This window comes from Leucoraja erinacea, chromosome 13 (genome assembly GCF_028641065.1).
Source record: "Leucoraja erinacea ecotype New England chromosome 13, Leri_hhj_1, whole genome shotgun sequence".
Classification (NCBI taxonomy): domain Eukaryota; kingdom Metazoa; phylum Chordata; class Chondrichthyes; order Rajiformes; family Rajidae; genus Leucoraja; species Leucoraja erinaceus.
The window spans coordinates 25160777-25187510 of record NC_073389.1 but is presented as its reverse complement, the minus strand read 5'-3'; the positions used below and the strand labels follow the sequence as shown (position 1 = coordinate 25187510).

The window sequence follows — 26734 nt, the reverse complement described above, 5'->3', positions numbered from 1 at the left end:
GAAAGTTTATCTTGCTGTCTTGAAGTCGACCCAGCATCTTGGTCAGTGTAGCATCCAGTGGGGCAATGAGGAAACTCTAGCCCCGAAAGCTTGGAGATCTGCTAGGCTTGGATGCAACAAAATGTTGGTAAATATCTCTGATATTCAAAGATGTGCAAAAATACTATTGAAAATAATTTAAATGAAACATTTTTTAAAAAGACTTGCTAAAAGCACATCATGTCAAACATTAAACTAATTTGAAGTAATTAAAGTTTATCCTCTTTGCTTTTCATCCATGTCCCTTCAATTCCCTTTAAAAACAATAGGATCACGGAACCATACCACATCTAACACAGCACAAGATCCATGAGGCTTCTTTGCCATCATACATGCAGGAGAGTATGGATCCCCATCAATGGTGTTCTGAATCTAAGGATAAGTTTGGGATTTCCTTGTTGGACAACATATTTACCAGCAAGTTCTGGGTCAACACCTCAGCTACCTTGAGAACAACCTTCTTATTTTAAAAAAAATTCTGTTTCATTTTTCTTAAAGTAAAGGATCTTTCATTTTTTAACTGTTTTTGTAATAGTTTAAGGTAAATTTTATTTCTTAAATATATAGATTTATTATGCTAAATTAGATTTTCTCTGGATGCCCATTTTGCTATTCTATTTCCATCCTTCTGAACTTCTCAGACGTTTTATCTTTTCAAGTTTTTTTTGTCTTCACACTGAAGTTATGCCCAAATCTATGTCACCAATATATACCAAACCGTGGGAGTAAAGGGTGAGCAAAGATTGAAATGAAATTAGCTAACACATTAGCAAGTTAGGGCGGTCACGGTGGCGCAGCGGTAGAGTTGCTGCCTTACAACGAATGCAGCGCCAGAGACCCGGGTTCAATCCCGACTACGGATGCTGTCTGTATGTAAAAAAAAAATGTCCCTAGTGGGTGTAGGATAGTATTAATGTGCGGGGATCGCTGGTCGGCGCAGACCGGTGGGCCGAAGGGCCTGTTTCCGCGCTGTATCTCCAAACAAATTAAAAAAAAAAGATAATAAATGTTTATCCACACAATTTCTTTTAGAGATAAGGGAGTGATAAAGGCATTTCACCAATGATAGGAGTATTACAATAAGCAATGGGCCAAAGATTAAATATTTGTCAATGTTTTCTTTTGGAGAGTATTTCCCATAAATGGACAGTGGGAGTCAGAATATGGGTGGAGCTTCGTGATAGCGATCACAGGAATGGAAGATAGACACATAAAGCTGGAGTAACTCAGCGGGGCAGGCAGCATCTCTGGAGAGAAGGAATGGGTGACTTTTCAGGATGAGACCCTTCAGAGGAATGGGTTAACTATGAGACATGGAAACATCAGGGTATCTTTGTGTGAATAAATAGGAACTAATTTATTTCATAGAGAAAGGAGATTTAAAATGAAGGTTGAAAATATTGAAGTTCAATCATTCTTCAGTCTGTAGAAGGGTCTCGACTCGAAACGTCACCCATTCCTTCTCTCCAGAGATGCTGCCTGGCCTGCTGAGTTACTCCAACATTTTGTGTCTACGTTTAATTATTCAATAATCTGGTTGTTGATGGCAAGGACTTAATAGAGACAATAACAGCAAATGATTGAAATTATTGATTTATTGTCAGAATGAAAGAGGATATTATGTGGGGATGAGAAGGAAGCTGACAAGATTACCCTTGTGGAATTTTGTTAAGGTTACAATATCATTCCATCAGGATTTCTGCCTTGGTATGCCCACCAAGGAGGACCTGAGCAGTGAGCTCAATCAAGGACATTGCGAGTAGGATTGTGTGATTGGTTGGAGTTGGGATTGGAAGATGCTGGGTAGTTTGGAGATCAAAAGCTATGTTATGACTAACCGTAAGTACAGGATGCACAAGCAAAAGAACAAGAGTGAGAGGAAACAATTAAAATAATGGTCTTGGGTGCAGAGGGCAGTTATATATGTCAACAAATTCATTTTATGTGGGTGTAGCAAATGTGGTTTTCCCTGAAATAAACAGAGGTCCATTTCTCTTATGGCCAGTGTTTTGCAGTAGATTAATCAAAATTAGATGTTCTTGTTATTTTAATAGACAACACTCAAACATAGAGATTAAGCGATCACAGGAATGGAAGATAGACACATAAAGCTGGAGTAACTCAGCGGGGCAGGCAGCATCTCTGGAGAGAAGGAATGGGTGACTTTTCAGGATGAGACCCTTCAGAGGAATGGGTTAACTATGAGACATGGAAACATCAGGGTATCTTTGTGTGAATAAATAGGAACTAATTTATTTCATAGAGAAAGGAGATTTAAAATGAAGGTTGAAAATATTGAAGTTCAATCATTCTTCAGTCTGTAGAAGGGTCTCGACTCGAAACGTCACCCATTCCTTCTCTCCAGAGATGCTGCCTGGCCTGCTGAGTTACTCCAACATTTTGTGTCTACGTTTAATTATTCAATAATCTGGTTGTTAATGGCAAGGACTTAATAGAGACAATAACAGCAAATGATTGAAATTATTGATTTATTGTCAGAATGAAAGAGGATATTATGTGGGGATGAGAAGGAAGCTGACAAGATTACCCTTGTGGAATTTTGTTAAGGTTACAATATCATTCCATCAGGATTTCTGCCTTGGTATGCCCACCAAGGAGGACCTGAGCAATGAGCTCAATCAAGGACATTGCGAGTAGGATTGTGTGATTGGTTGGAGTTGGGATTGGAAGATGCTGGGTAGTTTGGAGATCAAAAGCTATGTTATGACTAACCGTAAGTACAGGATGCACAAGCAAAAGAACAAGAGTGAGAGGAAACAATTAAAATAATGGTCTTGGGTGCAGAGGGCAGTTATATATGTCAACAAATTCATTTTATGTGGGTGTAGCAAATGTGGTTTTCCCTGAAATAAACAGAGGTCCATTTCTCTTATGGCCAGTGTTTTGCAGTAGATTAATCAAAATTAGATGTTCTTGTTATTTTAATAGACAACACTCAAACATAGAGATTAAGCAGGACTGAAAATGGCATATAACACACTTAACTGTTTTATTTGTTTCCATAAAACTTTATAAATGGTAGCATAAGAACAGACAGATTTGTTTAATTATATTTATATTATTAGTATTAACAGGCATTTGAGATGCATTTAAAAAATTTCTCCTAAAAATGGGAAGAATCAAACAATGCAATTTTGTTCATTCCTTTTGCAAAAGAAGCTTGCTGCATCCAAGATGATTGATGTGGATATTCCTAGTATTTGATGATAAAACTGCAAAGTTGACTAACTTGCATTAAAAATTGGGAAATTATAAAATATAAAACATTAAAATAATATAGTCACAGCTGATCTAGATGCACACCCATGCTAATGAATGTTGTACATGATTTGTGGAAAGTGAGGCTTAAGTAGTTGAACAGAAGTTAGATTTCTGAGCATTCATAAAATGTAAAAACCATCTGTTGGTGTGAGCCATTTGTTTTCCATTAATTCCTCTGTGTCATATGTGATAAATGGTTCATAAAAGTACAAAATTCAACCTAATCAGAGGATTTTCTTTGTAGGGATGAAAGTGATTTTAATGAATCCACATGTGTCGAGACGTAAGTGATAAAGCATGAATAATAGATTTTCTTCCCTGCTGTTAACTAATTTTGTTAGTTACTTGCATGGTGCAAGAAACTTTTTTCCAAATGTTTTTGAGCATTTGTCCAGGAAACATTTTCATTAAAATAAAACATCCATTTTGTTGATCTCCTTGCTGACGTGGACAAAGAATTCAGGTCAAAACTGTATCTGTTAGCTGGCAAAATAAAAAGTCTTCAATGAAGTAACAGTTTCAAAATGGAAGAGAGCAGATTAGTACATTTCAATCAACAAGAATGGTTTGCTTGTGTATGGTGTTTTTGCAAGCAAAAATTAAATACCTAAGACAAATAGCTAAAGGCTTACAATAAAACGAATACCAGCATTAATGTGGTAGCTATGAGGGATTTTTTGAGTGGACTTGCAGAAAAGTGTCACAGAGTAGGAGGATTCATGATAGGTTTCTAGAGAATAGGTTTGAAAGAGCCAAATGCTCCAGTTCTATAACTAAAAGGGACCGAAGGAGCACTATCTAGAAAGTCAAAGTTAGATTATTTTTTTTAATTTGCATTGGGTGCAATGATAGTGGCAGAATTAGAAGGTTACTAGGCCTTCGAAGTTGTTTAAATGAGGAATTATATTTTGAAATTGATGTGCAGAGAGTCTGTGAAGTTAATTTAATTAGCGATAAGAGAGAAACAGGATTTGGTGGACAAAAGATATGGGGATTGTGCACCTAAACAAAATACTATGAATACTGGAAATCTGGAGTAATACAAAATATACTCAATGAGTCAGGCTGCGTATATATAGAGAAAAACAGTTAATATATCTGGTTCATGACCTTTCTGCAGGACTACAAAACGTTTTTAAGAGGCAAGGAAATTGGTTGAAGAGGGTGGAGTTAGTATAAAGGTGCTATAATAGAGTGGATGTTAGGAGACAATGATAAAAAGGGCAATGGAGCATGATGAAAGACATTAGTGAATAACAGTAACCTGGATGAGCATGTAATAATTCCCTGAGAGTACCAGGGGAGATGAAAAGAGAGTTGAAAGCAGAAATACTGAAAGTGGAGGATAAAGAACAAAGATCAAATTGGCAGTGGGTTGGAGAAGCGACGTGCAAGTAGAATCTCGGTCACACTTGAAGAGGTGGTCAGCAAAGCAGTCACCCAATCTGCACATGGTTTCCCCAATGTAGGGGAGACAACATTATGACTAAACAATATTAGAAGTGTAAATAAAGTGTAAATAAATCCCTAATTTATCTGCAACGGTCTAGCCCGAGTAGATAGAAAGGGACTGCTCCCATTTGTAGAGGGATTCAATACTGGAAGACATAAAATGAAAATAACATGAAAAAGAACAAAAAGTGACATACTGTATGCTCTTTGTGCAGGTGGTTAAGATCTTAATTCACTGCTGGGAGAAGAGATTAATGAAGGTTGATTATATCATGACATTCAAAAAGAAATTGAAAGAAGGGTGGACAAAGTGTAGTCAAGATACTTGTGGGAATCAATGGGCTCGCAGAATCTCATTACTAACCTATCTACTGAAATTAAAGTAAAAATGATGGGAAAAAGAATTGAAGATTAGGGTGATCTAGGTTTTGACAAGTTAATGTCTATATAGCCTAGAGTTTAGATAACAGATTAAAAAGAGCATCACTGCAATCAAATTTGCAAGTAAAAATGCACAATTTTTAGCGATTATCAGCAAACACCTGCCAACATTAATTCTTATAGCATTTGCTCAGTGACTGGGTTTTGCCACGAGAAATACTTAACAGCCAGCTATTCAAAGTGAATGATTCCCTTGTATTTGTATTTTAATCAGTCAACATTGATGGGCTATTACTGAGTATTGCAGACTGAACCAGCAAATATCAACAACCTGGCTCTTATTTGCTCCCAGTTTCTCCCACTTTCTTGTAATTAAAATCCCTTTGTGCTAGTGCTACATGTGTGGGTTTGATAAGGTCCACCACTACATAATGGGGGGGGGGGGAGGGATTGGCAAATTGGGAGCATAAAGATGGAGTTAAAGGGGAAGTGAGTACAGGAAAAGTTACAAAAGACTCTTGAATTAATGGGAAGGAAAGTTCGAGAAGTGATAAGAGAGTAAGGTCAGGGCCAATAGTGACCGGTGGGAGAGGGGAAGTCAAAGTGTTGTATATGAATGCGCGATGTATAAGAAATAAAGTGGATGAGTTTGAGGCTCGGTTAGAAATTGGCAAGTATGATGTTGCGGGAATTACAGAGACATGGCTGCAAGAGGACCTGGGCTGGGAACTGAATATTCAAGGGTGTACGTCCTATCAAAAAAGACAGACAGGTGGGCAGAGGGGGTGGGGTAGCTCTGTTGGTGAGAAATGAGATTCAGTCCCTTAGGAGGGGTGACATAGTCTGGTGATGTAGAGTCAGTATGGATAAAACGAAGGAATTGTCAGGGTAAAAAGACCCGAGTGGGAGTTATCTACTAGACCCCAAACAGTAGCCTGGATACAGAGTGTGTTGAATCGGGAGTTAAAATTGCCATGTAGTAAAAGTAATGCTACGGTTGTTATGGGAGATTTCAACATGCAGGTAGACTGGAATAATCAGGTGCTACTGGACCCCAAGAAAAGGAATTTGTGGAGTACCTCTGTAATGGATTCTTAGAGCAGCTTGTACTGGAGCCTACCAGGGAGAAGGCAATTCTGGATTTAGTGTTGTGTAATGAACCGGATTTGAAAAGGGAACTCGAGGTTAAGGAGCCATTAGGAAGTAGTGACCATTATATGATAAGTTTTAAACTACAATTTGAGAGGGAGAAGGGTAAATCGGAGGTGTTGGTATTACAGTTGAACAAAGGGGACTATGGAGCTATGAGGGAGGAGCTGGCCAAAGTTGACTGGAAAAATATCCTAGCAGGGATGACAGTGGAACAACAATGGCAGGTATTTCAGGGAATAATACAGAAGGTGCAGGATCAGTTCATTCCAAAGAGGAAGAAAGATTCCAAGGGGAGCAAGGGGCGACCGTGGCTGACAAGGGAAGTCAGGGACAGTATAAAAATAAAAGAGAAGTATAACATAGCAAAGATGAGCATGAAGCCAGAGGATTGGGTAACTTTTAAAGAGCAACAGAAGATAACTAAAAAGGCAATATGGGGAGAAAAGATGAGGTATGAGGGTAAGCTAGCCAAGAATATAAAGGAGGATAGTAAAAGCTTCTTTAGGTATGTGAAGATGAAAATATTAAGACCAACATTGGACCATTGAAGACTGAATAAGGTGAATTTATTATGGGGAACAAGGAAATGGCAGACGAGTTGAACAGGTACTTTGGATCCGTCTTCACTAAAGAGGACACAAACAATCTCCCTGATGTATTAGAGGCCAGTGGATCTAGGGTGATGGAGGAACTGAAGGAAATCTACATTAGGCAGGAAATGGACTGGAGGGCGGCATCTTCGGCCTGGAAGAAGAAGGAGGGAAGAGACAGAGGCTAAGACTTTTGCCTCCATCACAGTGAGGAGGTGCTTGGTGAACTCACTGTGGTGGTGTTAATTTGTGTTTATTGTATTTTTGTTATTTATTATTGTGTATGACTGCAGGCAGTGAGAGGGAGAGGGGTGAGGGGTGAGGAGAGGGAAATGGAGAGGGGGGAGGAGAGAGGGATGGGGAGAGAGGTGTGGGGGAGGGGTGAGGGATGAGGGAGGGAAGGAAGGAGATGGGGTAGGAGAGGGAGGGGGGAGAGTGTGGAGGGAGGGGGGAGAGGTGTGGGGGAGGAGAGTTGGGAGGGAGGGGTAGGGGAGAGGTGGAAGAGGGACAGAGAGGTAGGGGAAGGAGGAGTGGGAGGATGGAGAGGGCTGGGGGGTAGGGTTAGAGAGGGGGAACTTTTTAAGGGGGGTGGGGGAGAGAGGGGATGGGGGTGGGTCGCGGAGGAGGAGACGTCAGGGAGGAGAGCAAGCAGGAGATCCCAGGGGTGAGGAGAGGAGGGGGCAGAAAGCTGAGGAGAGGGGTCGGCGCAGCTCAGGCTGGGGGCCACTTGGGCGGCCCATCGGGGAGGAGGAGAGGGGGAGGGGGGTATTGGCTGTTGATTCGGGACAGGGAGAGGTGGGGGAGGGGGGAGATGGATGAGGGTTAATACCACCATGAGGTATCACCTCCAGTTTAAATTCCATTTGGAATATTTTGGAGGACCAAGAAACCAAGAACCAAATGGTGTTGGGTGGACTGATGGGACTGAAGATTGATAAATCCCCAGGGCTTGATGGTCTGCATCCCAGGGTATTTAAGGAGGTGGCTCTAGAAATCGTGGACGCATTGGTGACCATTTTACAATGTTCTATAGATTCAGGGTCAGTTCCTGTAGATTGGAGGGTATCACACTTTTTAAGAAAGGCGGGAGAGAGAAAACTGAATTCTAGACTAGTTAGCCTGACATCGGAGGTGGGGAAGATGCTGGAGTCAATTATAAAAGATGAAATAGCAGCACATTTGGATAGCAGCAGCAGGATTGGACCGAGTCATCATGGATTTAAGAAGGGAAAATCATGCTTGACTAATCTTCTGGGATTTTTTGAGGATGTAATTAGGAAAATGGACAAGGGAGAGCCAGTGGATGTAGTGTACCTGAACGTTCAGAGAGCATTTGATAAGGTTCTACATAGGAGATTAGTGGGCAAAATTAGAGCACATGGTATTGGGGGTAGAGTGCTGACATGGATAGAAAATTGGTTGGCAGACAGGAAACAAAGAGTAGTGTTCCTTTCAGAATGGCAGGCAGTAACGAGTGGGGTACCGCCAGGGCTGGATTTACCTATAAGCTAGACAAGCTTAAGTTTAGGGCCTCGAGGTCTAGGGGGGCCTCCGGCCAAGGCAGGACACCTACCGTTCAACTCTGGGCAGTTCCCCCTCTCTATCTCTCTCTCTCTCTCTCTCTCTCTCCATCTACCCCCGCTATCCGTGTCCAGGCCGCCAGGCTCCGCTCGCTCCTCATCCGCCGGCACGGCAGGCCGCCTTGCACATGCACATTGCTGCGGCCTGCACGTCCTCCCCCTGCACATGCGCACAACCACGGCCAGCACATCATCGACCGCCCTGTGCATGCGCACTGCAGCGGCAACTGGTCGGCGCTGGGTACTTTCTCCCTCGCTTTGAATTGTGGGAGATCTGGCCGCTATTGCTGTCCGGTCACTGCCTCGCCGCCAGCGCTGAAACAACGCAGAGGGGGCCTCACAAATGGAACAGCTTAGGGCCTCTCTTCATCTAAATCCGGCCGTGGGTACCGCAAGGCTCGGTGCTGGGAGCGCAGCTATTTATAATATACATTAATGATCTAGATGAAGGGATTAAAAGTAACATTAGCAAATTTGCAGATGACATAAAGCTGGGTGGCAGTGAAGGCAGTGAAGAGGATGCTATGAGGATGCAGGGTGACTTGGACAGGTTGGGTGAGTGGGTAGATGCATGGCAGATGCAGTTTAATGCAGATAAATGTGAGGTTATCCACTTTGGTGGCAAAAACAGGAAGGCAGATTATTATCTAAATCGTGTCCATTTGGGAAAAGGGGAAGTACAACGGGATCTGGGGGTCCATGTTCATCAGTCACTGAAAGTAAGCATGCAGGTACAGCAGGCAGTGAAGAAAGCTAATGGCATGGTCTTCATAACAAGAGGAGTTGAGTATATGAGCAAAGAAGTCTTTCTGCAGTTTTTATAGGGCCCTAGTGGGACCACACCTGGAGTTTTGTGTGCAGTTTTGGTCCCCTAATTTGAGGAAGGACATTCTTGCTATTGAGGGAGTGCAGCGTAGGTTTACAAGGTTAATTCCCAGGGTGGTGGGACTGCCATATGTTGATAGAATGCAGCGGCTGGGCTTGTACACTCTGGAGTTTAAAAGGATGAGAGGGGATCTTATTGAAATATATAATTATTAAGGGTTGGACACGCTAGAAGCAGGAAACATGTTCCCGATGTTGGGGGAATCCAGAACCATGGGTCACAATTTAAGAATAAGGGGTAATCCATTTACAACGGAGATGAGGAAAAGCTTTTTCACACAGAGAGTTGTGAGTATGGAATTCTCTGCCTCAGAAGGCGGTGGAGGCTGGTTCTCTGGATGCTTTCAAGAGAGAGTTAGATAGAGCTCTTAAAGATAACGGAGTCGGGGGATATGGGGAGAAGGCAGGAACGGGATACTGATTGTGAGTGATCAGCCATGATCACATTGAATGGCGGTGCTGGCACGAAGGGCCGAATGGCCTACTTCTGCACCTATTGTCTATTGTGATTGGAATTGTTCTAGGAAATATCTTTGTCTCAGTGACTTTCACATTAAACTGTGGTGGTCAAATCTAAGCCCAATAATCTAGTTGCTGCTTAACTAGAATTCTGTAAAGGTTCAGTGCGATTTCCTACTTTTCTACTGTTATGAAGCCCAAGATCCCAAAAGCTTAGCCAACTGCTTTCGCAATATCTCACTATCTTAAATTTAAGGACAGAATTTCCAGGCCCTTCTGTTCCTGCAGACTCTTTAGAATGGTGCCATAAAGTCAATGTCGCCTCATTAAATTCTATTCACTGCATCACTTTCCTCCACTGTAATTGATTTTTATTAACTTCACTATGTGTCACATACTCAAAAATTTGAAATTATTGAAGTTATGACATTTTGCTCTATTCCTTTATCCCAGTCATTCAAAAAATACAATGCTCCTAGCACTGACTCTTTGCGAGGCTAAAATCTTCTAGTCTAATCAAAACCCTGTGCTACAACTTGTTGCTTGCAATCCTTAAGCCAATTAGATGAAACAAACAGAAATTACTGGAAGCACAACAAAGTAAATATGTTTCTCTTTCCTCTGATGTTGTTTGATCTGCCAAGTGTTTACATTATTTTACTGTTTTTATCTCAGATTTCTAGAGTCTGCAATTTAATTGATTAATCCAAGTTAACACCGCCTATCACATGAGCTTTTATGTGGAACTTTGTCAAACACTTTTAAAAAGTCTATATAGACAACAGTAATTGCATTCCTTTCTTCAACCCTCGCTTCATCAAAAAATCAGTTAGGTTAGTCAAACATCATCTGGGTTTTGCACATCTATGCTGGCTCTCTTTAATTGACTCAAACCTCCACAAATGTGTATAATTCATTCTCTGCTTATCTTTACTCACTACCAATGTGTACTTGTGGTTGTTTAGAATGTCTTTAAACAAGGTGATAAATTAACATGCCCCATATCGTCCTATCAACATGTTGGCACTTCCCACTTACCATCTGAAACGATCATCCATATTTCCTTCTGTTCTTTACCTGTACCTTGGCTTGGTGTCCCCTTGTCCTACTAAAGTTGGCTCTCTTCCAGTTCAGAAGTTCCCTGCTCTTCTTCATTGCTAATCTGAGTTGTCTACAATGATCGCTGTTACGAAAATGTTCTCCTGATATTTGGTCCACTTGTCCCATTTAATTGAGCAAAACACTGTGCAGGAGAAACTCAGTGGGTTAAGCAGTACTTGTGGAGGGAATGGACAGATGGCGTTCCGAGTCAGGACCTCAGACCTGAAGGAAGGCACCAACCCAAAACATCATCTGTCCATGCCTTCCACTGATGCTTCCTGACCTACTGAGCTCCTCAAGCACTTTGTAGTTTTTAGTTTAGTTTAGAGATACAGCACGGAAACAGGCCCTCGGCCCACTGGGTCCGCGCTGACCAGCGATCCCCGCACATTAAAACTATCCTACACCCACTAGGGACAATTTTTACATTTACCAAGCAAATTAACTTACAAACCTGTACATCTTTGGAGTGTGGGAGGAAACCTAATATCTCGGAGAAAACCCACACAGGTCATGGAGCAAACATACAAACTACATACAGACAGCACCTGTAGTCAAGATCGAACCCGGATCGCTGGCACTGTACGACAGCAACTCCACTGCTGAGCCACCATGCTGCCCCCGAGGTTGATCCATGGAAATGAATCTTTAAGCCATTCTCTCAGAATTGCCGTCCATGAATGGTCGATTCAGAAGAGTGGGTGATCTAGTGGCATATCATTGGGGCAGAAACGTTCTGAGAGTTATCCAGCCCCCATAAAGCTATGCTATCATGTCAGATTCCAACAAACTTTCTGCCCATTACCACCTGCTGCTCCCACACCTAATGTAGTAAATACAGCTCCACCTTGAACATCATCTGGAAAGAAATGCTGGGTGACACAAGGATTGGCATATACACTGTATGAACTGTCTCGGTGTTCATCACCAAAACTGGTTCAGTAGTACCGCAACTGACTGAGTCCTGAAAGAGAGTTCTAGGCTGGGTCTATCTGAAAGTGTGGGAGAACCAAGGGAGTGATAAATTTGCTTGGTCCTATCTTTGCTAATCTGCCAGTTGCAGCAATGGCCCAGCTCGCAGTCCTTATGAGGGCAAGTTCCATCTTCACCGTGGTGCTCCATTGGGTAGATTCAAACCAGATCCAGCATTTCTAAAATAGATATTCAAATGAAGATATGGACCATCAATTATTGGCAGAAATGCTTGTCATCACAAGCTTAATATCAAGCATATCCCTCTCATCAAGTGGTGCTTGCTTGGCAATAAACTGCTCAATGGAGTCTGGTTTTGGTTTCACCAGGGTACCTAGGTCTAAACATGAAGGAAGTAACTAAATTCCAAAGTTGAGATGAGGCGATAATGTTTTTCATAGACTTCAAGGTAGAATTAAATTACTTGTAGCATTAAATTAAAGACCATGAGAATGTTGGACAAACATTCTTTCATGGCTGGAATCATTCCTTGCACAATGTATTGTGGCGTGTTGTTGGAAGTTAGTGATGGCAGTCACAAGATATTATAGTAGTAATATTCTGCAGTATTGATGGTAGCTGCAAGATGAGGGCATGGCCTGGATAAAGGGAATCTTTGATGAAAAATACCTTCTTGAGACAGCACCTAATGTAGATGTTTTTGATGGAGGGGAGGGCTGTGGTTGTGATGGACTGGACTGAGTTCATAACTCTCTGCAGACTCGTGCGTTCATGTTGTTGGAATTGCTGAATCGGGGCATGATGCAACCAGCCAGGCTACTTTCTACAGTACATCTGTAGAAGTTTGTTGAGTATTCAATGGCATACAAAATCTCTTCAAACTCTAAGAAAGTAGAGCTCCAGGCACATCGACTTCATGATTACGTCTATGTGCTAGACCCAGGACAGGTCATCTGAGATGTTAACTTTCAGCAATTTGAAGCTGCTAACTCTCTCCATTGCTGACCCACGAATTAAAACTGGCACATGGCCTCCCTACTTCCCCTGTCTGAAGCCAATGATTAGTTCCTTTATTTTGTAGACGTTGAGCAAGAGGTTGGTGTTACAGCACCACTCCGCCACGTGTGGAACAAGAATGGGTTGATAAATGATCCCAGTACTTGGGATTGACCATTTCCAACATGACAATCTGTCCATGTCCACCCTATGTTCAACCATGGGTATGTTTCTTTCGTCCTGGTTTTTTATCACTGGACTGAGGCATTACTGTAGCCAGAGCTTGGATATCCTGACTGAGGCATCTCAAGTCATTAAATATGCTTTTATTACCATCTTATAAGGCAACAGGTTGATAAGATCAGCAACCTTTGTGTATTTGGATGGGAGACGTTCTACACACCTGAGAGTTAAACATTATCCAGGCTAGGATACAGCCAAATTTAAATAGTTCCATATCTTCCACACCAAATGTTAAATCTGTTTACCACATCTGCAATGTGGTCTGTGTACAAAAAATGTATTATTTGTCAAAGCTTCTTCAATAGTACCTGCAAAATCTGCAACATATGTTGGTGATGAAAATATCTTCACTTACAAGTTTGCCTAAATTTCTCTTTTCATCACACTTGAAAAAAATATATCACTGCTCCTGCTTTATTGCCCATTCTAAATATTTGAACCACTCAACAGCAGTGCATCCCCTTTCACATCAATTGTTAGATCTAAGTGGTTCACCAGCATCATATTGAGGATGATTAGAGATCGGTAGTAAAAGCTGTTCTTACCAGACAAACTGTGTAAATGAACCAAAAACTAGAATGTCTATTTTGAAGAGCATTTTATAACGCTTGGTTAATAGAGCAACTCAGTAATGAAAGGAAGAGGTTGGTGGGTTTTTTCCTAGAGTAGGAGAATGGATCAGTGACTGGATTAGTACAATGGATAATTTTGTACTTTGTACCTAACCGTAAATTGGGTGTAACAGAATATGCAATGAGCAAAACAAATGGATCCAGACAAAAATAGACAGTGTTGGAATAACACTCTAGGTTAGGCAGCAGCTCTGGAAGACATGGATAGTCAACGTTTCACTTCAGGACCCTTCTTCAGATAGGTTGTAATAGTGTGGGTGGGGGGTGCAATGGTGGTCAGGAAGCTGGAAGATCCACACAAACGGTCTCTATCCTTTGGTAAATGAAAGAGAAGGTTGGCTGGAGGAAGAGCACAACAGAAAATGGCTTGAAGGAATCCTCACGAGTGCTTTGTATCCATGGATTTCATCCCGCAACCATGAATAGACATGACAGTATCTCAATTCATTACTAACTATCAATTGGAGGGGGGCTGCATTGATACTGCCCCTCGTCTTTTATCATGTTAGATGTGGATAACCCTGTTCTTTTCACTGTCATTGGTGGGGTCCCAGGAAGGATAATGTGAAGTGAGAGCCCAATTTATGAAGAAGGACAGTGTGAAGTGGTGAAGCTTCGCGACCATGGGGCTTCAGTGGTAGTGAAGCCTCGCGGCGGTGCTTCGCCGATCCACCCGTGGTCGATGGTCGATGAAAGCGTGGAGGACCACCGTGAGGGAGGGGGAAGAACAATGGAGGACCCGACGTGATGGGAACGCCATGAGGGAGGAGGGTGGAGAACAATGGACAATGGGGGGGGAAGGACAATGGGGACTCGGCGTGGGGGAACTGTTGGAGTGGGGGGGGGGGGGGGGGGGGGGGGGGGGGGGACAAAAGGCGGAGCCGGCGTGGTTTGTAACTGTCAGCACCGTAGGTGGCTGCTATTTGTATACATTGTGTATGCAAGCAAAGTATCTCACTGTGCCATGTCACATATGACAATAAAATATTTCTATTCCTACATGAAAGTAGGGAAAATATATTTGTAGCTAGAGCGATTACATAATGCAAACAAAAACATGTATTGATTAAATACCGTGCCTTCCATAATGTTTCGGACAAAGACCCGTCATTTAATTATTTACCTCTGTACTCCACAATTTGAGATTTGTAATAGAAAAAAATCACATGTGGTTAAAAGTGCGCATTGTCAGATTTTATTAAAGGCCATTTTTATTCATTTTGGTTTTTACCATGTAGACATTACAGCTATGTTTATACATAGTCCCTCCATTTCAGGGCACCATAATGTTTGGAACACATGGCTTCATGCCAGGCACGTGCCGTGAGTGATTACTCAGGGTAGGCAGTCGGTCAGCTTTAAAAAAAAATTAAACCGTGCATGCGCAGATTGTTCTCTCCGTAAAAATAAAAAATAAAAATAAAGACAGTAACAATTCAATTTGCACAAGGCTTCCAAGTCTCCTTTATTCTGAATTACTGAATGCGTGGGGGGTGAAGGGTGATGGCAGTTGGAGAGATGGTGGGAAAAACGGGAGCACAGGGAAAAGTTGAATCGATTGTCATCTAATTGAATGACAACACTTGTTCAAGGGACTAATTGGGGGGAGAGTTTTTTTCACAGCGCGTGGAGAGTCTGACCGGGGGTAAAGTTGCGGGGAGGGCAGGAGGGTTGAGAAGGAGGGGGTCGGGGATAATGTCAGTAACCCACTCACTTACTCACCGCTGCTGAGGCGCTCCAGGCGCCACCGCATTGTAGCCGGGGATAGAAGCAGCTCGGGGAGCTGCGAGCGGCCGCTAGGAGCCGACAGCAGGCCGCCACTTCAGCGCCTTCTGCCGGCCTGCTCACCTCTGGCAGTGGTCTCCGTCTGAACACCTCTCACCTGCTGCTCACTCATGTCAGCGGCTTCCTGCAAAAATCCTTAAATTCCCACAGCCGAGTAACCTCAACCTCAACCTGACATGAGTGAGGCCAGCGAGCGGCAGGAGAGAGGTTTTTAGACGGAGAGCTGCCAGAGGTGAGCGGGGGGCCGGCAGAAGGCGCTGAGGTGGCGGCCGCTCACAGCCACCCGAGCTACTTCTCCCTCCCCCCGGCCTCAATGCGGTGGCATTGCACGCCTCCGTGCAAGCAGCGTCGCTAGTGGCGTGCTCCCGACTCCTCCTTCACAACATTCGTGCCCTCCCCGCAACTTTACCCCAGGCCAGACTCCCCAAACGCTGTGAAAGGAGCCCTCCCCCCACCCCTACATCCCGGGAAATACGGTATTTAAAAAAATATACACAAAATGTACTTGCAACATTATTGGTACACAAACTCCATTCTTCTCTCTTTGTTTCCTAAGATACATTTAAAATATTGACAATCCATATTTGAAAACCCCGCCAAGAAACCAGCGCTGCGCATGCGCAGTGCTGCAAAGGCAGAATTTCAGCTGCCTTCAGCTCCCCCTGAAATTGAAGCTTGAAGCAGCGCTGACGGCACGTGGGCTGCACAGCCCTTCAAGTGTTACAAGCGCTACGGATGAAAGGCACGGAGAATTATGCCTATCTAAGAGATTGATCTCTTAGATAGGCATAATTCCCCCCATGCCTTTATTATTTATGTTTAATTATTACCATTTTATAATTTTAGTCAGTGTAGGCAGTGCCTACCTTGCCTACCCTGACGGCACGTGCCTGCTTCACGGGTGTTTGCAATTGCTCAGGTGTGTTTAATTGCCTCCTTAATGCAGGTATAAGAGAGCTCTTAGCACCTAGTCAGTCTTTCCATCACCTTTGGAAACTTTTATTGCTGTTTATCAACATGAGGACCAAAGTTGTGCCATTGAAAGTTAAAGAAACCATTATGAGACTGAGAAATAAGAATAAAACTGTTAGAGACATCAGCCAAACCTTCGCCTTACCAAAATCAACTGTTTGGAAAATCATTAAGAAGAAAGAGAGTACTGGTGAGCTTACTAATCGCAAAGGGACTGGCAGGCCAAGGAAGACCTCCACAACTGATGCCAGATGAATTCTCTCTATATATAAAATCCCCAAACACCTGTCCGACAGATCAGAAACACTCTTCAGGAGTCAGGTGTGGATTTGTCAATGACGCTGTCCGCAGAAGACTTTATGAACACAAATACAAAGGCTACACTGCAAGATGCAAAACACTAGCTAGCCGCAAAAATAGGATGGCCAGGTTACAGTTTGCCAAGAAGTACTTAAAAGAGCAACCACAGTTCTGGAAAAAGGTGTTGTGGACAGATGAGTTGAAGATTAACTTATATCAGAGTGTGGGCAAGACCAAAGTATGGAGGAGAGAAGGAACTGCCCGAGATCCAAAGCATACCACGTCACCTGTGAAACACGGTGGTGGGGGTGTTATTGTCTGGGCATGTATGGCTGCTGAAGGTACTGACTGACTTATCTTCATTGAAGATACAACTGCTGATGGTAGTAGCATAATGAATTCTGAAGTGTATAGACACATCCTATTTGCTCAAGTTCAAACAAATGCCTCAAAACACATTGGCCAGAAGTTCATTCTACAGCAAGACAATAATCCCAAACATACAGTACTTCTAAAGCAACAAAGGAGTTTATCAAAGCTAAAAAAGTCTTGAGTGCCAAGTCAATCACCTGATCTGAACCCAATTGAGCATTTCTTTTATATGCTGAATAGAAAACTGAAGGGGACTAGCCCCCAAAACAAGCATAAGCTAAAGATGGCCGCAATACAGGCCTGGCAGAGCATCACCAGAGAAGACACCGAGCAACTGCTGATGTCCATGAATCACATACTTCAAGCAGTCATTGCATGCAATGGATATGCAACAAAATACTAAACATGACTAGTTTCATTTACATGACATTGCTGTATCCCAAACATTATGGTGCCCTGAAATGGGGGGGATTATGTATAAACACTGCTGTAATTTCTACATGGTGAAACCAAAATGTATAAAAATGGCTTTTATTAAAATCTGACAAAGTGCACTTTAACCACATGTGATTGTTTCTATTACAGATCTCAAATGGTAGAGTACAGAGGCAAGTAAATAAATGATTTGTCCCAAACATTATGGAGAGCACCGTACACACGTATGCAAATTTATGATTTGGTGAACTTAACAAGCCCAGACGCCTAATGGCCATCAAAAATTCCCAGTCAGTGATAGTAAAGAAAGTAAAGTAAGAAAGGAGACACCACTGGAATATGGGTACAGAAGAGAGCCTCGTGATATGTCCAGGAGCAGGTGATTGTGATGCATGATTGGAGGTCTAAAGATGGATATGGAGATTTTGAAGATTGTGACAAAAATCAAACCGCTATAGCGCTTGTCTATATCATAATCAAGTTTTAGAAAGTATCTAGCCACAATTGGGAGTGTTTCATTGATGTTTGAAATATCTTGCTATCTGTAAGATGTTTGCTTAACAATGACAGCATGACAAAATTAATTGGTTGTAAAATATTTTGAGAGACCTGAATTATGTTGTATTTACATAAAATGCGCATCTTTATTTTTGTCAGCTTATAAAAATCATAGTGGCAGAAGAGACCCTTGATTGCATGCATGTGTGGCTATTGCCCAGTAAGCTTTGTTTTGCTGAAAGCTGGTGGTTTGTAAACTCGCAGAAGTGGGCATGAATGCTTTTGGATTTTGACCTTTCCATGAATTGTGCTTATTATAAGGATATGTCCAACACAGAAATGATTTTTTTAAAATGACATTTTAGAGTGTGTAGATAATAATGGTAGGCCACATGTCAAACCATAAAATATTGATGTTCTCAAAAGATTAGAAATTATTCTGTCTCTTAAGAACAGCTAGAAACTCAATGAAGTGATGAGACTTTATGCTTGAAGATCTAAATGGAAGAGTGACGGGAAAAGCTTCAGGAGTTAGTTTAAAGAAGGGTAAGGTGTCAGTTCTTACCTGTGATCAGCAAGCTTTTAGTGAGTCTAAGGTAATAGGTAATTTATGTGGTTATACATCGTACAACTCCGACTGCGCCACAATAGTATTAATAAAGTAAAAGCCTGATTCAATTCCTGCCAGTAGCTTTAAGAGATAATTAGTTTGAAAATATGAGAAAGATTATTAGAGTACATTTTAATAGAAACCAGAAATATTTAAAATTTAAATTAATCCTAACTAATTTACATGCATAAGGATTATTTTGAAAACATAAACGTACTGTTAATATATTGCTATTTTATCATTATCACTTAATCTAAATGCTGAAATTCCCTTCCCAACTGCATTGTGGCCATAACTGAAGGTAGCAGTTCACTGACACCTTAAGGGAAGTTAGAAATTGTCAATAAAGCCTGATTTTGTCATTGACAAACACTTCATGAAGAAAGGGGAAAATATAGCCAAAAATACAGTAGTTTAGAATAAAACTTGTTGGAACAGAATGGACAGAGCTGTGCTTTATCTGACCTGGGAATGCATAATTTCATGTGGAAAATTTTTCACCGTTTACATCCCTTAGTTTGTCTGAAATGGGCCAATTATATCAATCACAGTCTTGCACTGACTACATTTTGTTTTGCTTAATGTCTTAAAAACAAATTTGGTACTTTATTTCATTTTTATATGGCATTTTTGTTTTAATTCCACTGTGATGGAGTTATTTTAAGGCAATTTAAGGTCAACTATTAGTTGCAATTCCTGGATTGATCCCTTGATTAGACCGAATTCACAGAATTCAGCTGATACTTGGTTTGTTATTAGAATTATGGCTTTGGAGTTGAAAAGGCAACCTAAATCCCAGAAATGCATTCAAGAATATATTAATCTATTTGGTGGTTCAACTAGATCTGAAGGATGGCCATTTGGGAGATTAAATTTAGAATCATACTTCTAGAATTTGTTATAGCCTTCAAATGTGGGGAAGGAGAGGTAGCCTCGACCCTTGATGGAGATTTTAGGTAATTAAATGTGCTCATTTCCTCTTTTTGTTTTTCAAATTTCTACCCAGTATTTGGCTTTTTTTTTTTTTTTTTGATCTGATGGAGTTTGTAGGCAACTAAATCCCAGAAATTATTAATCTATTTGGTGGTTCAACTAGATCTGAAGGATGGCCATTTGGGAGATTAAATTTAGAATCATACTTCTAGAATTTGTTATAGCCTTCAAATGTGGGGAAGGAGAGGTAGCCTCGACCCTTGATGGAGATTTTAGGTAATTAAATGTGCTCATTTCCTCTTTTTGTTTTTCAACTTTCTACCCAGTAAAGTGTTTTTTTTTTTTTTTTGTTTCCTGCTATTCCTGATTCTGTTTTACAACTGCTCATATTTTGTAATATTGCTACTAGAACTTAATGATTTTGGATCATATGGAGAATGTAGTCAACTGAAGTTATCTACTAATCAGTAATTTCCCAGTTTATGATAACCAGTAAAGAAATACAAGAGATAGAAGACAGAACATAACCTTCTAAAAGCATACAAACTGCATATCTCTTCAATACACATTACGCTTTTCCTGTGTGCAAATGTTATTTTTCTAAATCAATTTCATCCTTCAAAATGTAGCCTTACATAATTTATTTTTAGTTTGTTTTAATTTGCCATCCAGTACCATGCCTGGAAAGTGCTAAAATGTATTAGTGTTTGGTAACCATTTTATCATATCACTAATTCCTTGATTCTTAGACCAAACTATCACCAGCTTGGACATTTCTCTCTCACTTGCATCTTCTCTGAAATGAACAACAGAAGTGTGAACAATATCCTTCTCATCACATACCTCAAGAGCACAATTTGTTTGTCTCTGCAGGGGCTGTTTCACAGGTTCTGGACAGTTTGGAGGAAATCCATGCATTAACAGATTGCAGCGAAAAGGACTTGGATTTTTTACACAGTGTTTTCCAGGACCAGCACCTGCACACACTACTTGATGTGAGTTATTTTAAACATTTTGTTTAAATATGAAGCTTTTTTTTATAATAAGGATCTATGGAGTGCTTTGAATTCACTAAATAAAATAATTGATGCGGAATGCATTTTTGAAACAATTGAAGTCCCTTTAAGACAACCCTGTGGAAAAGGTTATTATGCAGTGTTTTACATTTCTATATTTAAATTGTTGTGCTGTAAATCAGAAGTTCCACCCACCACAGCATAAACTATATAATAATTAAACTTTTAGGGTTAATTACCTAAAGCCAATCATGTCTTCAAATTATCCCTGCTTTATTAAAGATTTGTTCTTTATTCTTCCAAAGCAGAAATCTCTTTGTTATGTTAAATCTCTTTTTTTAAATTCCAGGTTATTTTGCTCTTATTAATGTTACTTGATAATCTCTTTTGGTTCCTTCATTTTAGTAAGTTTATTTCCCTTATCCTACTACCAAGTCACTGTAGTTGTTATGTATCATAATCTTCTGGATCAGTCTGCCATGACAGACTTTGTCAAATTCCTTACAGAAGTACATGTATACAATATCCACTACCCTCATCAATCACCTTTGTCACCTTCTGAAAAAGAAAACCAGTCAAGTTTGTAAGTCCTGACCTGCTGTGGATAACGCCATGCTGAATGTCCCCAATCACCCCGACTTCTCTTCTTGCACAAAATCAAGACATTGACGGTTCTCTAGTCCTTTGGGATCTTCGCCAAAGACTAGAGAGCTTACAACGATCTTTGTCAAAGCCCCAAGAATCTACTCCCTTGTATCTCAATAGCCTGGGATAGATCCATCATGCCGTAAACACTTATCCACCTTTGTGCTCTTCAAACTGCCCTCACTGATCTCAAACTGCCAACACTGATCTCACTGTCCACAAATGTTCTTCTGCTTGGTGAACACCGATGCAAAGTATTCATTTAGTGCTGTCTGTAATCCTCTGACCCCAAGCATAAATTCCCTCTTTTATCCTATAAAAGATAAAAGGGGAGTGGTCCTATCCTCGTTACCCTCTTGTTTTTAATATATCCATAAAAAGCCTTGGAATTCGCTTAAATCTGGCTGCTACTTAAATATTCTGGGGGGAAATGGTGTTCCTCCATTGAATTAATAAATAAACATCTGTAAAAGCGTGTTTTGAGCACATTAAAGATAGAAATCTGATATTGTTTTGGAACTTTAGTTTTATGATCATGTACAGTGCCATCCATAATTTTTGGAACAAGACCCATCATTTATTTATTTGCCTCTGTACTCCACAATTTGAGATTTGTAATAGAAAAAAAATTGCATGTGTTTAAAGTGCACATTGTCAGATTTTATTAAAGGGTATTTTTATAGAAACATAGAAAATAGGTGCAGGAGTAGGCCATTCGGCCCTTTTCACCTGTCAACTCAGTATCCCGTACCTGCCTTCTCTCCATGCCCCCTGATCCCCTCCTGAAATTACACGTGTGTTTATACATCGTCCCCTCACTTCAGGGCACCATAATGTTTGGGACAAATGGCTTCACAAGTGTTTGTAATTGTTCATGTGTGTTTAATTGCCTCCTTAATGCAGGTATAAGAGAGCTCTCTAACACCCAGTCTTTCCTTCAGTCTTTCTATCACCTTTGGAAACTTTTATTGCTGTTTATCAACATGAGGACCAACGTTGTGCCAATGAAAGTCAAATAAGTCATTATGAGACTGAGAAACAAGAATAAAACTGTTAGAGGCATCAGCCAAACCTTAGGCTTACCAAAATCAAATGTTTGGAACATCATTAAGAAGAAAGAGAGCAATGGTGAGCTTACTAATTGCATTGGGACTGACAGGCCAAGGAAAACCTCCACAGCTGCTGACAGAAGTATTCTCTCTATAATAAAGAAAAAACCCCAAACACTTGTCTGACAGATCAGAAACACTCTTCAGGTGTTAGGTGTGGATTTGTCAATGACCACTGTCCACAGAAAACTTCATGAACAGAAATACAGAGGCTACACTGCAAGATGCAAACCAATCGTTAGCCGCAAAAATAGGATGGCCAGGTTACAGTTTGCCAAGAAGTACTTAAAAGAGAAACCACAGTTCTGGAAAAAGGTCTTGTGGACAGATGAGACAAAAATTAACTTATATCAATGTGATGGCAAGAGCAAAGTATGGAGGAGAGAAGAAACTGCCCAAGATCCAAAACATACCACCTCATCTATGAAACACGGTGGTGGGGGTGTTATGGTCTGGGCATGTATGGCTGCTGAAGGTACTGGGGATTATTCTTTAATATAGAGAGAATTCTTCTGTCATCAGCTGTGGAGGTCTTTCTTGGCTTGCCAGTCCCTTTGCGATTAGTAAGCTCACCAGTGCACTCGTTCTTCTTAATGATTTTCCAAACAGTTGATTTTGGAACATCATTAAGATGTGCATAGTTTCTTGATTCTGAGTAACTCAAGAATATTTATTTGTTGATACTAAAATCACATTAATGCTTTTTACCTAGAATACTTACAAATGTCTGAGCTGTTTAAACCGATCTCCATAAATGGACTGTTACAACTGTTGTAAAACTGTTATTCTTGTTTCTCAGTCTCATAATGACTTCTTTGACTTTCATTGGCACAATTTTGATCCTCATGTTGATAAACATCAATAAAAGTTTTGAAAGGTGATGGAAGCACTGGAGGAAAGACTAGATGCTGAGAGCTCACTTATACCTGCATGAAGGAGGCAATTAAACACACCTGAGCAATTACAAACACCCGTGAAGCCATTGTCCCAAACATTATGGTGCATTGAAAAGGGGGGGGGGGGGGGGGGGGGGGGATGGGACCATGTATAAACACAGCTGTAATTTCTACATGGTGAAACCAAAATGTATAAAAATGGCCTTTATTCATTTCTGACAATATGCACTTTAACCACATGTGATTTTTTTCTATTACTAATCTCAAATTGTGGAGTACAGAGGCAAATAAATAAATGACGGGTCTTTGTCCCAAACATTATGGAGGGCACTGTAACCTAAATTTAATTTGGAAACCTGGTCTCAGCAGTAAGTCAGTTGTAAGTACATTCACAGTACATGCTCTTTAATAAGTGGGTTCTGGAATGACTAATGAGGCCTATGTGGAAACCGCTGACTCCTCCACAGATGGGAAAAGTGGTGCCCGAGGGCCAGGTTAGTAGCTGGCTAGTTTGTGAAGTGGTGTGTTACTTAAATCCCCAAGTCAGGGGTCGGCAACCTACGGCCCCCGGGCCAAATGCGGCCCGTAACCCGAAATCATCCGGCCCGCAGGTGGATTTTCCCCCCGGTAATTATCCGGCCCGCCAATGGCCGGGCGCCCCGAGCAGCAGCGGCCCGAGCAGCAGCAACCCGAACAACGGCCGGGCGCCCCAAGCAGCGACCCAGTGCCCTGAGGCTCCCCGAGCAGCGACCCAGTGCCCCGAGCAGCGGCCGGGTGGCCGAGCTCTGGCTGTACCGCATCCTGCGCAAAGCCGCCGGCACGGCGCACCTTCTGTGAACACGTTTAAGAAAGAACTGCAGATGCTGGAAAAATCGAAGGTAGACAAAAATGCTGAAGAAACTCAGCGGGTGAGACATGCAAAGATTGCATGAGGCTGCCACACCCTCTGAGTTTCTCCAGCATTTTTGTCTACCTTCTGTGAACACGTGATTTGATGCCTGCCATCCGGGGCGGGATCCATGTGTACACGTGATAGATGTGGCCCGCCATCCGATCACAGACATGCGTCCCGGCTCCAATGCAGAACAAGGTTGCCGACCTCTGTCCTAAGTAGATCTTCTGTGGGCTTCCAGTGCACAGAGTTAATATCTCAAAACCATCCTGAATCTAGTTTCTACACTTTGGTCACAGTCCAGGACTCCCAAGAGTCATTAGAATGGTTGCATATTGTCAAGGAAACTTTGAATACAATAGTCTTGAGTCTTCCTCTATTTGCTTCATGATCTTTACCCGTGACTATTTCAAAAATAGTGACTGTTTTAGATATTTATGTCGGGTATGTAAATGAATTGATCTACTCAACAGAGCCACATGGGTGATACTAGGGCCTCAGTGCCTCAAAAATGACCTGGGAGAGGATACTGGCCCTCGGTCACATCCTTCCATTGATTTTGTTGGTCATGTCTTTCCACTGCCATTATCTAATTAAACTTGACAGAGCTTAATTCAGAGGCTATATGGCCATTGACCAAAGCTTCGCTAAGAAGACTGGTATTAAAGAGAGGCTTAAAATCAGAGTGATTTAAAGAGGAAATTCCAGAGCTTAAGGATCCAAGCTGTTGAAGGTACACAATTTTAAATTAGGGATAGGTATTTCATGAGAATTGGAGGTGTAAATATTTCAAAGTTGTGGAGCTGAAAGGTATTACAGAGCTAAGAAGAGATGGCCTTCTAGGAGGAATTTGAAAACAAAGCTAAACATCTAAAAATTGCCAGGCAGAAATCATTGTGGGTTCATGAGCAAAATGGTGATGGGTGAATGGGACTCAATGCTTAGGTTGTGTGCAGCACAGTTTGAATGAACAAAAGTGTATGGAGTGTAAAGGATGTGAGACGAGCAAGGAATTTTTAGAACTGTAGCTAATAAAAATATAGGTTAGGGTTTATAAGCAGATTAGCCGAGTCAGGGCTGGAATTTAGCAGTGTTAAACCCCTGTCTCACGGTGCAGGTCCACCCACGAGTGATCCCGAGTTTAAAAAAAATCAAACTCGTGGTAATCACGTAGAATTAACGTAGCGGGAACGTCGAAACTCTTGGACGTAACTTAGTAACTCGTAACGCTAATGGCAGGTACGTGGGAAACTTGTTAACTCGTGAAAATCTTTCAACATGATGAAAGATTTCCACGAGTCAAATTTACTCTTGAAGTGAAAATTTTAAACTTTTAAACTCATTGTAAGAACGTAGTAGTAGCCCGTGAGTTTACCGTAGTGAATCGTGAGTCTATCGTGGGTTAGGCCTGAGTGCCAGAAGTGAAATGTTGAAGATTAGTCATCTCCGGAGAACTTGGATAGGTGACGTTTCGGGTCGGGACTCTTCTTCAAACTTTAGACCCTTCTTTCACCCGAAACGTCACCTGTCCATGTTCTCCACAGATACTGCCTGACACAGTTGAGTTACTCCAGCACTTTGGTATTTTTTCGTAACCCAGCTTCTGTAGTTCCTTGTGTTCCAAAATGTAATGCTTTATAAATGTCCAGAGATGCTGCCTGTCCCGCGGAGTTACTCCAGCACTTTGCGTCTGTCTCCCTGGAGACCTCGTTTCCCACGCAATGTGACATCTACCATGCTTACATTGCCAACTGGTGTTTTGGCAGCAGCAACATAATCTCCCGGTTAGTACACTCAGTGTTGCTGAGGCCTAGTTTATGTAGAGAAAAGAAACTGCAGATGCTGGGATCATGATCATAAAACACACACACAAAGTGTTGGAGGAACTCACACAGCGCTGGAGTAACTCAGCGGGACAGGCAGCATCAGCGGAGGGAATGGACAGACGTTTATTCGGCTCGATCCGAAACGTTGCCTATCCATTCTCTCCACAGATGCTGCCTGACCCGCTGGCTTACTTCGACACTTCGTGAGTTCATTTCATAGGAGCAGAATTAGGCCATTCGGCCCATCGAGTAGCTCCAACACTTTGTGTTTCGCTCAACATGCCAGCATCTGTGGTCCCACTTGTCTCCATTTGACAGCTGAAGAACTCAGTGGGTCATGGAGTCTGAAGAAGGATCCTGACCCGAAACCTCGCCTGCCTGTTTCCTTCCACTGATTTCAAGTAGTCATTTTTCGATAAAACCCCACCGCCCCAGTTATTCCAAGTCCATTTAATTCCGCGTGTCTCCATTTCATTCATTAAGTCGCCGGTACTGTCACATCGTTCGTTTTCGGCCAATACAACGCATGAAGGGCGACGATAGACACAAAAAGCTGTAGTAACTCAGCGGGACAGGCAACATCTCTGGAGAGAAGGAATGGGTGATGTTTCGGGTCGAGACCCTTCGACAGACTGCTAAGGGAAACGAAAGATATAGATGACGATGTATTGTAGAGAGATAAAGAACAATGAATGCAAAAATGTTACGATGATAAAGGAA

The 26734-nt window shown here is 41.7% G+C and overlaps 1 protein-coding gene across 1 annotated transcript in view; it reads left to right on the top strand.

The window, feature by feature from the left end:
• LOC129702708 (peripheral plasma membrane protein CASK) overlaps nucleotides 1-26734 on the top strand; it is a 255618-nt gene that overhangs the window by 152750 nt on the left and 76134 nt on the right. The window contains exon 11 of the mRNA XM_055644636.1: nucleotides 20504-20625. Within this exon, the coding sequence (XP_055500611.1) occupies nucleotides 20504-20625 (122 nt within the window). The remainder of the gene's footprint in view (nucleotides 1-20503; nucleotides 20626-26734) is intronic.